General features: G+C 36.4%; 1 protein-coding gene across 3 annotated transcripts; it reads left to right on the top strand.

The window, feature by feature from the left end:
* Positions 1 to 419: 419 nt before the first annotated feature.
* On the top strand, positions 420 to 11,248 carry yif1b (Yip1 interacting factor homolog B (S. cerevisiae)). Of its 3 annotated transcripts, none has more exons than XM_053622642.1 (8): positions 420 to 860; positions 2,982 to 3,202; positions 4,223 to 4,327; positions 5,613 to 5,691; positions 6,503 to 6,560; positions 7,871 to 8,026; positions 9,197 to 9,290; positions 10,798 to 11,248. In XM_053622642.1, exons 1-8 carry the CDS (start codon positions 818 to 820, stop codon positions 10,951 to 10,953), a joined length of 912 nt encoding a protein of 303 aa, XP_053478617.1. In that variant the 5' UTR covers positions 420 to 817; the 3' UTR covers positions 10,954 to 11,248. The 3 variants fall into 3 exon arrangements, with proteins under 3 accessions (XP_053478617.1, XP_053478618.1, XP_053478619.1); XM_053622643.1 differs by having other exon boundaries at positions 421 to 851; XM_053622644.1 differs by having other exon boundaries at positions 421 to 1,210.
* Positions 11,249 to 13,183: the final 1,935 nt, after the last annotated feature.

The following is a 13,183-nucleotide window of genomic DNA, read 5'->3' as shown; positions in this document are numbered from 1 at the left end:
GTTTCTTTTGCTTTTGTTTAACCTGGTTCTTTGTTTATTTGTTATATTTTTTTATTGTTGTTAATATATGGTGTGAGTTGTAAACGTGTATGTGTATTTACTTTTGTATACGCTCAATAAAAAAATATTTCATATGTCCTTCCAGGTGGTTGACGTCGATCAATTTCCGGGTTACGGGCTGGAGGACGGAAGAGAGAGGAAACGAGGAAGCAATAAATTAAAGCAAACAAGACAGTCATAAATGAACTATTTACAAACAAGGACTGAGATTACACTCAATTCTCTTATTACATTCTACACAGCTTACCAAACAATAAAATAAACAAGGACAATCAACAAATAAATAAATAAAGTAGGGCGTAGGAGAACTTTACATTATAAAGCCAAAATTCTCCAATAAAGAATACCAATATTTATAACTTTTCATCCCTCTCATTGTCTCCAACTATATTAAAAAATTCCTCTTTAAAAACAAATAACCTAGGAGGGAGGGATTTTGAAAATTTTACATATCTCATTAAAACTCATCATACGCATACGCCAAACTGTTGGTTCCACCTATACCGTTAGAGGAGTACTTGATTGGTTATGATTTTTCTATGGACCGCCCCTTTTGGTGATTCTTTGCGCTGTGATTGGCTTTGTTAACGTGCGTCATATGGGTAAGAAAACGTCACTCGGGTGGAAGGGAAACGAAGCCGGTGTTTTTGGAGATGAATTGAAACTGATCTCATATAAACTCGCTTTATGAAAATAGCATTTTTAACATTTACTAATCGCAGAGAAGTTTAATATATAATATTTATTTTTTGTGAGGATGGATTACACGAATCAGAGTGGGTTCAGACAGCGTAAGTTACGTACGTCATGCTATTTCTGTTGTGATTTCTTTAGACAGTTTATTTTTATTTTTTTTGCTCTTGTGAATAGCTAATTCAAATTTAGCTTCAGTAAATTAACAATACGTGTATTTATATACCATGAGTAATATTTGTATTTAACCCAGCTAGTAGTTTGTAATGGTAGGCCAGAAAGCAAGATTAGTTAGCTCGGTTTGGCTACGGTTCAATCCGAAATATTTCTCTCCGCCCTATATAGGTGCACTAAATCGGATATGACGTAATGATTTTAACGCCCTTTCACGCAGGGCACTAAATTTTCAACAGAAAGCCGTTCGGGATTAGGCCTATTTTTAGCTCCAGTACAGAGAGTACGACACTTCCATACTTCGCTAACGCTAGCTTATTGAATCTGTTAGTTGGCTAACTAATATTATCGAGTATTATAACTTACATAATATAAGTGCAGTGTTACGTGTATCACGTAATAACAAGCTAATTGTCCTGAATGTTTAGTGCAACTCGGTGTTTAGATAAGCTAACGGCTAACACATAAGTGGCTAGGTTAGCGTTAGTTCTTTCATCCATTCATTCATTCATTTAGTCATTAATCTGAGCCTTGTGGTCTGTTCGAGCTAAAAATTTATTCTGACAATATAATTCTTCCCCTGACATGTCACTTTATGTACTTAGGTGATTTTCTGTAAGATGGAACAGAATTTATTTGCTTTATATCACAGTGCTGCTGAATTCTCGCTTCTGATTGGTCAGAAGGTATTGACAAGTTTTCTATGACAATACTTCCGGTTCCAAGGCAGGATGGTTATATACACTACCCATCAAAAGTTTAGACATTCTTCATTTTTATTAACCAAGTCATCAAAACTCTGGAGTAACACAAATGGAATTATGTTGTGATAAAAAAAAAATCCTAAATAAATCAAAATAATTTAGTATTTTAGTATCTTCAAAGTTGACACCTTTTTTTTTGCCTAGAATTTCCAGAAATATATTCTTGGCATTTTCTCAACCTATTTCTTGAGGAATTTCCCTGAGATGCTTTTTAAACAGTATTAAAGGAGTTCACACCTATGTTGGACACTTAACGGCTGCTTTTCAGAATATTTCGCTCCGAGTCGTCCATTTAAAAAAATATTTTTTTGTAAATAAAATGCTCCCTGGGATAGGCTTCAGGTTCCCCCGCGACCCTGAAAAGGAGTAAGCGGTAGAAGATGGATGGATGTAAATAAAATGTTAGTCTTCTAACGAAAGAAATTAATATGTTAGCACAATTATATTTTTGTCTACAACACCGATTTAAAATCATTTAATCATACACCTTCAGATCAAAAGGTTTTTAAGATCATGAGAAACATTTCAGTCGAGTGTCTCTGAACTTTTGAGATATATATATATAATCACTCAATCACATGGATAAAATGTGCTGTTATTTACCAAAACAAATGAAATTTGGGTCGGCTTTGCATTAGTTTAAATCTCAACTGACCTGCAATACAGTCTAGCTATATTAATACACTACGTGGACACCTGATATAAACACTCGTGCTTTTTGAACATTCCATTCTAGATTAATTCCCTTTGCTGTTATAATAAGCTGCACTCTTCTGCGAAGGCTTTCCACTAGATTTTGGAGTTGTGGCTGTGGGGATTTCTGCTAATTCAGCCACAAGAGAGCTGAGGAGCTTTTTAAATCTGTTATAACATGGTCATGTAACCATATAACTTACAATGCGCGTCGGTTGTTGTGATCCTGCGCTATCGGGCTCAACATACGGGTGCAATTCTGTGCTTTCAACTTTGTGGCAGCAGTTTGGAGAAGGCCCACAAAATTTGTGGACATCTGATAAACCACACCCATGCTGTAGTATGGGTGTGGTTTATCAGGTGTCCACAGATTTTTGGCCATATAGTGTATCTGCCTTCTGTTCAGATCTTCTAGACTAAGTCTATACTAACATAGACTTTGATGCACTAAATGACTGAGGATGCTTTCCGGAGAGCTTCCTGTGGGATGCATTCATGTCTTACGTAGCCTGTAGAATCCATTATTTCATCCGCAGTGTAATGAGCCATTTGGGATTCAGCCTGACTCTCACTCCGAGATGTGCGTTTGTGTTTCAGAATCCAGGCCAAGGATGAGGAGTCCTGGCTCAGATTCTGGTGAACCCCGTCAGCTTTTTGATGACACCAGTGCTGGTCAACACAACTCTGGACCTGGCAGCATGGACAAAGGAGGGATGGACTACGCAGGACATGCCATCCTCTCAGATCCTATGTCCAATCTCGCTATGGCCTATGGGAGCAGCCTTGCAAGCCAGGGCAAACAAATGATGGATAAAAACGTAAGGGCTCTTTGTTCTAATTTGCTTTTGTGTCCAGAAGTGAATGCACCCATGTGGAGCAAAATGTGCTATTTGAAATCTCCAGGCAGGGTGGCATTTTTATATCTGCCTTGATCCATAATTGAGCTTAGGCTGCTGTCTCTTGATACCCACCTTTAGCATAGTCAAAAGGCAAAAACAATATTTTTCTTATTAGAGTCCACAAATCAGCTTCTGGATGTATGGCTACTTCACCCAACCACGAAATAAACACAACAGACCGAATTGTGTGAACTGAACTGTGTAATGACCTAAGAAAATAGTCCTGGGAGCATCATGCTGTCATGTGCTTGGGAGCAGGCAGTCAGACGCAAAGTTTGCGTGACAAAGAAAGGCCACATTGATTAACATGGGAGCATATTGGATGCAGCAAGAGCCTTTTAACGCATTCATTCACTCCTCTACAGTAACTAAAAAACTGTCAGATTAATTTATATTACTTCATAGATTTAATATTAAATACTGCCACAAAAAACTAACACTAGCAGTAGAAGTATACTATAAATGTGTTGTGTGAATCTCACAAGGTGAAAGTTGTCTCTTTCTTAATCAAAGCATGTATTGTGTTAATATATTTTAATAAATAATGTTCTTACTTTTAACTTAAACTTTAATTCTACAGATTCATCTTTATTTATTTACCCAGAGTAACATATCCTTGACAATTTATTTAGCTTGATTTTTTATTTATTTATTTATTTGTATTTCTTTTTTTATTTACATCTTGAAAGAGTTTTAATATTTAGAAAGAGTAACTTTTATAATTGTATGTGGAACTGTTTTTAGAATTGCTCTCGTGGTATAGAAGTATTTTACCATTAAAAAAAAAAGTAGGGTCCTAAAGTTGGATCAGAAATACACAACAAAAATAATTTTGGCTTATTGGAAGTGTTTAACTTCATATAAGAGTATTGCAGAACTGAAATTCATGTGATTTTTATTTATTTTTGCTTGGCATTTAAACTCTCTCCAAATTCACAGCTTGACCGCTTTATCCCCATCTCCAAACTGAAATATTACTTTGCTGTGGACACCGTTTATGTTGGCAAGAAGCTGGGACTGCTGGTATTCCCCTATATGCATGAGGTATGACTGATGTGTTCTTTATGTAGCACATAAATTTGTGCATACTTGCACCTGCCACCTGGCAGACGAAGGATCTAAGTAAACAGAAATTCTCCTAGGAAGTGAGTTGTATACCGTGCTAATCCTGCTCCACTTCACACAGGCACCTAGTTTGCTGCTTATTTGCTTTTTTTTTCATGTTTGTGCAAGTTGAGCAAATTTTAATACATCTAAATATGTTGTACAAATAGTTACAGGCGAAATAACACTCCTGTAGCACTGCAAGTATGAGCTTATTTGGTTAGGGAAATAATGCAAGGATTAAAAAAAAAAAACCTTTAATACGATTTCTCTTGCAAGCAGTAGTAGTGTACTACAAAAAATACCAGTTCATTCTGCTCTTAAAAGGGATTTACTGTTTTCTATTTACTTTAAAATTCATTATATGGAGAACAACATATATTCCTATAATTCAAGAGAGAAATTTATACATTTAAAATTTATATCCGGAATTGATATATTTCTGTAAAGCTGCTCTGTGACAATGTCCATTGTTAAAAGCTCTATACAAACTGAATTGAATTGAATTGAATTGAATTGAATCATTTTACCCTTAACCTACACATTAGTGCAGGGTTTATTTTTTTTGGACCTCCATCCAGAGTAAAATAATCTCCATAGTCCTCCTTATAATCACTGTACAGATTTAATTTTAAGACTAGGACTAATCTGTACCATCATATTAATTTATTTGATCCATTAGAGCTTGTTATTCCTGAACTTTCCGTTCATCCAGTTGTAGATTTGAAACACTCTCATATTAACAGCAGTCAAATCTGTGGACCAGAACTAACTGTTGTATAATATATATAACCGCAAAGGGAGACTAAGTCTGGAATGGGATGTTCAAAAAACTTTGACCATATGTTTGGCCATATAATGTTTCACCAGAGACATAAACTTAACATTTCAGGTTGTCTTTATTTATAATCTTTATATTAATTAATGTTTATATTTCATACGAGAGTATGCCATCATAGTGGTACACCGATAGACCCCTAGACATGAATCTTCTTTCTTTGTGTCTATGCACAACTGCTTTTTCTTTTTCACTCTACTGGCTCTCATTTGTTTTCTGCTGTTTTAATGTCATCTTAACGAGTTGCATTTCAGATTGTTTTAATGTTCATCTCTTAACAAATGCACTAAGCTCTGCTTGATGTGCCGTAATCAGGTTAGGTTCCATTTATCTGTGTGTATTCGGAGAATGTGGGTGTTTGGTGTCTCATCAGTGCTTTTGTTACAGAACTGGGAGGTTAGTTACCAACAGGATACTCCAGTAGCTCCACGCTTTGATATCAATGCTCCGGACCTGTACATTCCCTGTAAGTTATTTATATATTTCATAACAAATTGCCCAACAGTATATGAAATGACATCCTTTAAAAAAGAGGAATGATTAATAAGTCCTTGTTTTAGTAAGTATAGATCCCAAAGAAACTGTGGATTTAGGTGTATTCAGCATGGTTTATTTATCATGAGTTATAGCATGAGAGGACACAGGCTGTGTTTACATTGAAAGATTTTCATTGATCCAAATAAATTGGATTGTTCATTTTGAAAGAACTTTGTGTCTCTCTTTCATGTAATCTCCTTTTTTTTTTTAACAAGCACATTTATATGCAAACTGAACCTGATTTTAACCTCTCAGAGAAAAAAAAAATTGTTCACCAGTTATTGCACAAAAATGAATAGTCAGTTGACTAGACTCAGAGGTTACCTGTTTTGACACTTTCATCTTATAGGGTTTTAGACAATCAAAACACATGATCCTTTACTGTTCGGTCTCATAGGAGACTTAGGATTATTGGGAATGACGGATGGAGCACCAGAATGTCTCAAACTCTATCTGAATTGCACCCAGTCAATGGAAGAGAGGGTTCAAATTGTCAGGAACTCAATACACTGGTTGCAGCCTTATGGGTGCTTGTATTAAGCCGAGGAGTGATAAGTCACTCTGCTTGTTTTGCTTTGTCAATCTCAACAGAGTATACTCAAAATCTGATCCAGTTTAGTCAGTTTAAACCACCAGTCAGATTATTACCCAATTATTAGGCTGCATGCAAAAGTACATACTTTATATATGGTATGCATGCCGTGTTCTGATTGTCTAATCTTATCCCCTTCTCATTTCAGCGATGGCTTTTATCACGTATGTCCTGGTTGCAGGCCTGGCCCTTGGCACACAAAACAGGTAAGCATGGTTTTCTACACACTTTTACATTCTTGTGATGGATCCTCATGCACTAGGGAGGTGGTGGTTCTGGCTAACTGATCAGAAGGTCGAGAGTTCACTTCCAAGCTGCCACTGTTGGGTCCTTGAGCAAGGCCCTTAAAGGGCTGTTTCACCCAAAATTGAAAATTCTCTAATCAATTACTCACGCTCATGTCGTTCCAAACCCATAAGACTTGCGTTCATCTTCTGAACACAAATGAAGATATTTTGAATGAAACCTGTGAGATTTCTGTCCCTCCATTGACCGTCCATATAACCAAAACTTTCAAGCTCCAAAAAGTTCATAAAGGCATCGTAAGAAGAATCCATGTATCTCCAGTGGTTTAATCCCAATTTTATGAAGCGATACAAATGCTTTGTGTGCGCAAAAAAAGCTAAAATGAAGTCTTTATTCGCAAAATATCTTCAATTCCGCGTAGATCTACGATGCGCTTTCATGAGAAAGCATTTGTATCGCTTCGTAAAAATGGGATTAAACCACTGGAGTCACATGGATTACTTTTACGATGCCTTTATGAACTTTTTGGAGCTTGAAAGGCGAGTAATTGATGACGGTTCACCCAAAAATGACAATTCTAACACTTTAACTCTCTCTCCTGCACGTGTGCCATATCATTGTTGACCCTGCACTCTGATCCCAACATCCTAAGAAATTCACTGTGCCGTAATGCATCTGTGACAAAAAAGGCTTCTATTTCGGGGCTTCAGAGGAACCACTCTATTTAAAGACACAACCCGAGCATACTCTCTCTTCTATGGGACTCTGTCAGACAGCGTGTTAAATATTTTCTGTTCAAAAGCTGTCGAAACATAAAACCAGTTAAAGTTCTGAAATTGAAATGAAACATATTGGGTTTCTTAGGCTCTGAAAACATCCGAGTGTATAGTGTCAATACAGCTACATTTTGCTTTTGTGCTACATTTTACATCCAGGTTTTGTTTAATCGTTGATAATGCACACACATCCAGAGCGATTTATAATTAAGGAATAAAATATAACAGGGTGTGCTGTTAACGTAAAAAAAAAAATAATAATCAATGGCACGGTGATTTATTTTATAACACAGAGTTTTATTTCCTTTATACCACAGCAATTTGCCAACGTAAACATTTTCTTTAATGACTTGTCATAAATTTGATTTGTTTATATTTTTTATGTTGTGGGATGTTTGGTTTAATATTGTATAATGGAAAATCTTCACAAGATTTCCACAGATCTGTTTGTTTACATTATTGACTCTTGCCTTTGTGTGTATCTCTATATTCAGCTTTTCCCCTGAGATCTTGGGGATGCAGGCTAGCTCAGCCCTGGTGTGGCTCATTATTGAAGTTCTTGCCATTCTCCTCAGCCTTTACCTGGTCACAGTGAACACAGACCTCACTACCATCGATCTGGTGGCCTTTTCTGGATACAAATATGTTGGGTAAGGTGGCTTATTAAAGACTGAATAAAATGATCTACTCTACCTCGTGACAGGTTTCTTATTCTTATCCTGGTGTAGCTTTTTAAATGTGTGTTCCTTTTTTTTTTCATAATTTTTTTTAAAATTATTTTTTATTTATTTCTTTTTTTTTTTTTTTTTTAGAAGAGTTGACATTCTGCCCTAATGTCCACAACCCTTAAGAACAAGTCGTTCCTAAAGCCTGTAGTTCATTATTTATCTTTGCATTAACCTTTTCCGAACACTGACATGGCTATGAGCTGATTTCACTTTGCTTATTCGGTACTTTTAACAATAGTTGTTACAAATTACAAAAAATATGACATCATTTAATTATAGTTTCCGTTATGTGCACACACTGAATGTGTTCCGTTCCCCTTTCTGAACTGCTGCTTAAAGTAAATCTCCACCCTGAAACAATATCGTGCTTAGTGGTTAGCGGGTGTGTGCGGGGTTTGGGTTTTTTTTGGTGTTTAACGGGTGGGGTGGGGTCACAAGCGATAACGCTTAGGTTTCACTGCTGGCAAGAAACAACAACTTTTTCCACTCCACATTTAATTTCATATTCATGAGAAATACAGTGTAAAAGTTGCAGAGTGAACAAACTTTCGACTGTAAGTTCCAGAATTCAGTGCAGCACTGCGACACTGTTGCACCGAGTTACAGTATAGACTCGGCTCGGCTAGTCTACGAGATGACGACGACGACGACGATGATGATGATGATGATGACGATGATGACGTGATGACGCATTAGTGTTGACAGTGGTATTAGAATGAATGTTGAAGTTTGGAAGCTAATCTCTTTGAGCAGAGTGCAAAAATGACATGAGAAAGTTGGACAGAGTAAAGGACTAAAGTGCTGCTGCACTGCTCTTTTTAAGTACAGGTGAAGCGAGGGCTAATTCTGACTGGTGCCATTACAAAATAAATCTTGGGTGACCTTGAGGATGGTAGTTTTAAAGACTAAGTCATTTGAGGTGGTTTTATTCTTTAAGCCCAAGTTAAAGTGTAAAACATAATGGTCTCGTATAATATAATGTTGTTAAATTATATAATCTAATAGATCATGGAAATATCTCCAAAACTAGTAATATTGCTGCACCTGGAAGTGATTTCTGTAATCATTTCTCATCTTGTCTTTTTTCCACAGGATGATAGTTGGAGTGTTAGCCGGGCTCCTGTTTGGAAAGACAGGGTATTATCTCTCATTATTCTGGTGCTGTGCTTCAATCTTTGTCTTTACGGTGAGTGGAAGGTAATTGTTTCATTGTATTTGCTGATGAGATCAGGATTTGTTCCTCTTATTTTATCGCGCACATTTTTTTGATCATTGATGATGCCTTACATTGTGGAAAATCACACTGTTATATTGTTTTTAGTCTTGCTAGCAAGGAAATTACCTTGCAAGTCTGGCTATAGAATTTAGGTTATGAATAATTTGAAAGGGTATGAATAATTTATGGCTATAGAATTTAGGTAACGGTGATTTTATATAAATTTTATAAGTATATAGTTAACTATGGGTGCGTCTCAGTCAGCTCCCTAGCTCCCTAGGTGGTGAATTAGTATATGATGTACACGAGTTCGGACACTAGTAAAGAACCCTGGCTCACTGCACATTGGGACACTGATGACTCAATTTGACTGTATACTCCCTTTCAAAAAACGCCATCACTGGCATTTATGAACAGCAGGCAGGACCGATATCTTTCTGACATTATATATCATATACATTTGTTAGTTTAATCACACGCGTTTCTGTCTTGGTACTTCAAGCAGGATCGTAGGCTTGCTATTGACTTATTATTATTATTATTATTATTATTATTATTATTATTATTTTAAATCATTGAACACTTAACAGTTGTAGACTGAAAGAAACCACATATAGAGCGTCAAAACAAAGTTAAGTCGCTAACGGAAGTAATCATTTGAGAGCTACAACAATGATAATAAGCTACTTACATTTTTAGACAAAGGTCTGAGAGTTTGTCTGCCTTTAAAAAAAATATTATTGCTCATTTAAATTTGGTTAATCAGTTGTGATTGCAGTCTTGCCAAAACAAATACAATGTCATATGTTTCAGTAGTCACAACACAGAAGGCAGCTGATCTTTGAAGTAAAACCTTGTGTAGTAAAACCTTGTGAAGTGAACCTTGAAGTAAAAACTCATAAACACCCTGTTATGCTCCTCAGTGCATAGGGTTTCATTCTTGGCCAACTTTTTTTATGACTCTAAATATGGCCTTGCTGGTATTTTCAACTGCCTATTCATTATTTTTTTCATATCCATGACCTGATTTGTCCAGGTCAACAACCATCTCCTTTGTGTTGAAAGGCATTTATTAATTTTTTTCCGTTAATGGATGACCATGTATTTTACATGTGCACACATGTAAAATACATGGTCATCCATTAACGGAAAAAAACATTTATACCCCAGGGGAAACTGGACATGGTTAAAGGCATGGTTAAAAAGTTCCTGGGGACTGAGGAATGTGCTTAAAAACAGGCACACTTTTGCACCTGATATTATTTATTTTAAACTAATTTTTGCCTAACGCAATCACTAAGTTAGCTGTTACAGGCAATGCTGAAAACAATAAAACAGGGATTGCATTTTCTCACACACTGTAATGAACTTGAAGTAATATTCCACAAATGAGCTACTTCATATGACTGCAATAATGTTTATTTTGGGCTCAGAGACAACCTTGTGCTTGACGCGGGCTTATCTGTGTGCGCTGTAGATCCGAACACTGAGGTTAAAGATTCTATCCGAGGTGGCTGCGGAGGGCGTCCTTGTCCGAGGAGCCAAGAATCAGCTGCGCATGTACTTAACCATGGCCATTGCTGCAGCACAGCCTGTGTTCATGTACTGGTTAACTTTCCACTTGATAAGGTAAATATGTGGAGATGCATGGCGCCAGCAGTGAAAATGAAGGACACTACCACTACAGCCATGACAGAAGCACTCTGTCCTCCTCAGTAGAGACTTGAAGCACAGAGAGTCCATTTGCACAGATGCAAACAAATGAACACGCATTGTGAAAGCTCACAGTACAACAGGAGCTGCGATAATTCAGCTACTTTCCACTTGTGCATTTATAAGAAGGACTATATGCTTTTTATGTTGGTTTTTTTTTTTTGTTTGTTTGTTGTTGTTTTTGTATGATGTAGAGTGCAATTATTTGATTCATATTTTTTAAAGCAATGTGAACACTTGAAATACAGGCTGAAAAGGTATATTTGAGCCAGTCTGCACAGTTTACTCCAACACCCAGGTACCTGTTAACACCAAATGCCTGTTATGTTCTTTGTTTTCAACTGTGTACATTTGTATCGGTGTATGTATATGCATTTCTCTTCACCTGATTTAAAAAACAAACAAACATAATAAGTCTGTATGTAACTACTGTAAAGTACTTTAAAGGACTGATTCTGAAATTTGGCAAACAAGAACTTGACTTTTTTTTTTTTTTTTGTAATTAAAACAATGATAGAATTTCTACTCTTGTTTTCCTTAAAATATCATGAAATGAGATGCTATAACAGATTTTAATTAAGGGTAAAAAGTGCTTGTCTTCATATTTGCATGTAGTATGATCGTGTTCCAGAAGACATAAAAGAGCAGAAACAAAAAGCTTCAAAGAACAGGCTGAGAGACGAAAACAAAGAAGAGTTTGATGTTTTGTGTAAGGAATAAAACAACTTGGGTGTGCTGTTCTAAGAAAATAATCAATGATTCCGTGGTGTGTTGTTGCCTGAAGCAAAGTGGAGTTATTGTTACAACCCCAAAGTTGATTGTTTTCCAATAACAGGATGTGCAGAAGTGTTTAATACTTCAATTCCTCATATGCCATGGCAACAATTTTTAAAAATCCATCTATACATGTGTTTAATGTTATTGAACTGTTGCAAAATTGTTAACAGTTCTTCACAAGAAAGTAAAGTATGCAATCCTGCAGGCTAATTAAATTGGCTGTTATAATTTTATACTCAATTATATACTTTATACTCTGAGTATCACGAGTGCAGATTTCTGTAAATATCAATGCAACAATTGTCACCATATTTCTAAAAGTGACCCAATATAAACTTGCTCTGGCTGTTAATTTAGCTGCCAAATGTAAGAGTCTGATCACTGAGGAGTCATTTCACTACAGACACCAGCCTCACTACCATCATGAGTTATTTCTTAAAATAGATTATACTTCCAAAAAGTGGTTGGCGGGGGGATTTTACTCTTTTGATAAAACCAGTGGAAGATGTGTTTAATTTCCTGTTAAGCTATAAATGGTTGATGCCTAGCATAACATGACATTCTCTAATTAACATATAATCCAACAGTATAATTCAAATCAGATGATTTGGTATCAGTCTGGATGCCCTCTAATGTTTATTTTTACAGACATACAGTTCATACACCATGAACAACATTTGTTTACATTACACTTGGCAGATGCCCTTATCCAGAGCAACTTACATTTATCTCATTTACACATCTGAGTAGTTGAGGGTCATTTATACATTTGAGTTGCTCAAGGGCCCAACAGTGGTAGCTTGGCAGTGTTGGGGTTTGAACTCATGACCTTCTGATCAGTAGCCCAACGTCTTACCCACTGAGCTAGCACTGCCATTTGTTTAATAAAAACGTGAACTCCTCGGTGCTGGTTGAGACAAGAGCCGTGATTTGAACATGAAGTTTGCATTGTGCATGATGGCTCAAGTTTCCTATTTGCATGATGCAAAAAGCTTGAGAGGCTAAATAAGCAATCTTTACATACCAAATGTGGAACCGATTCAGTGTTGCAATGTTAAAGGAAAACGTGCACTTCTGGTGAACTGGTAGACATTAGAACGTCTTCTTCCATTCACATCTTTTCTCAATTTTTCATGAAAGATTTGCTAGTACATCCATCACCAATGCGTCCTGAATCTTGACTTCAGTCATAAGATTTGCTCACCTGATCAAAACATGACATTTCATGCCAGGTCTATTGCTTTCAGATATTACATATATTACAAACGTAATCCTTACTCCAAATTACATGACCTATTATGTACAATTCACAGACGGCAGTGACGAGCAGAATGGGAAGATCAAATGAAGCACTACATTCTGTATTGCCCAAG

The sequence above is a fragment of the Ictalurus furcatus genome, chromosome 4 (assembly GCF_023375685.1).
Source record: "Ictalurus furcatus strain D&B chromosome 4, Billie_1.0, whole genome shotgun sequence".
In the NCBI taxonomy this organism is placed as follows: Eukaryota; Metazoa; Chordata; class Actinopteri; order Siluriformes; family Ictaluridae; genus Ictalurus; species Ictalurus furcatus.
The sequence above is the reverse complement of the archived record's forward strand: the minus strand, read 5'-3'. Positions and strand labels throughout refer to the sequence as shown.

Coding starts and splice junctions, on each gene's coding strand:
- yif1b (XM_053622642.1), top strand. CDS start 818: ATGGATTACACGAATCAGAGTGGGTTCAGACAGCGTAAGTTAC. Junction 3,203..4,222: donor AACAAATGATGGATAAAAAC/GTAAGGGCTCTT, acceptor CCAAATTCACAG/CTTGACCGCTTTATCCCCAT. Junction 8,027..9,196: donor TCTGGATACAAATATGTTGG/GTAAGGTGGCTT, acceptor TTTTTTCCACAG/GATGATAGTTGGAGTGTTAG.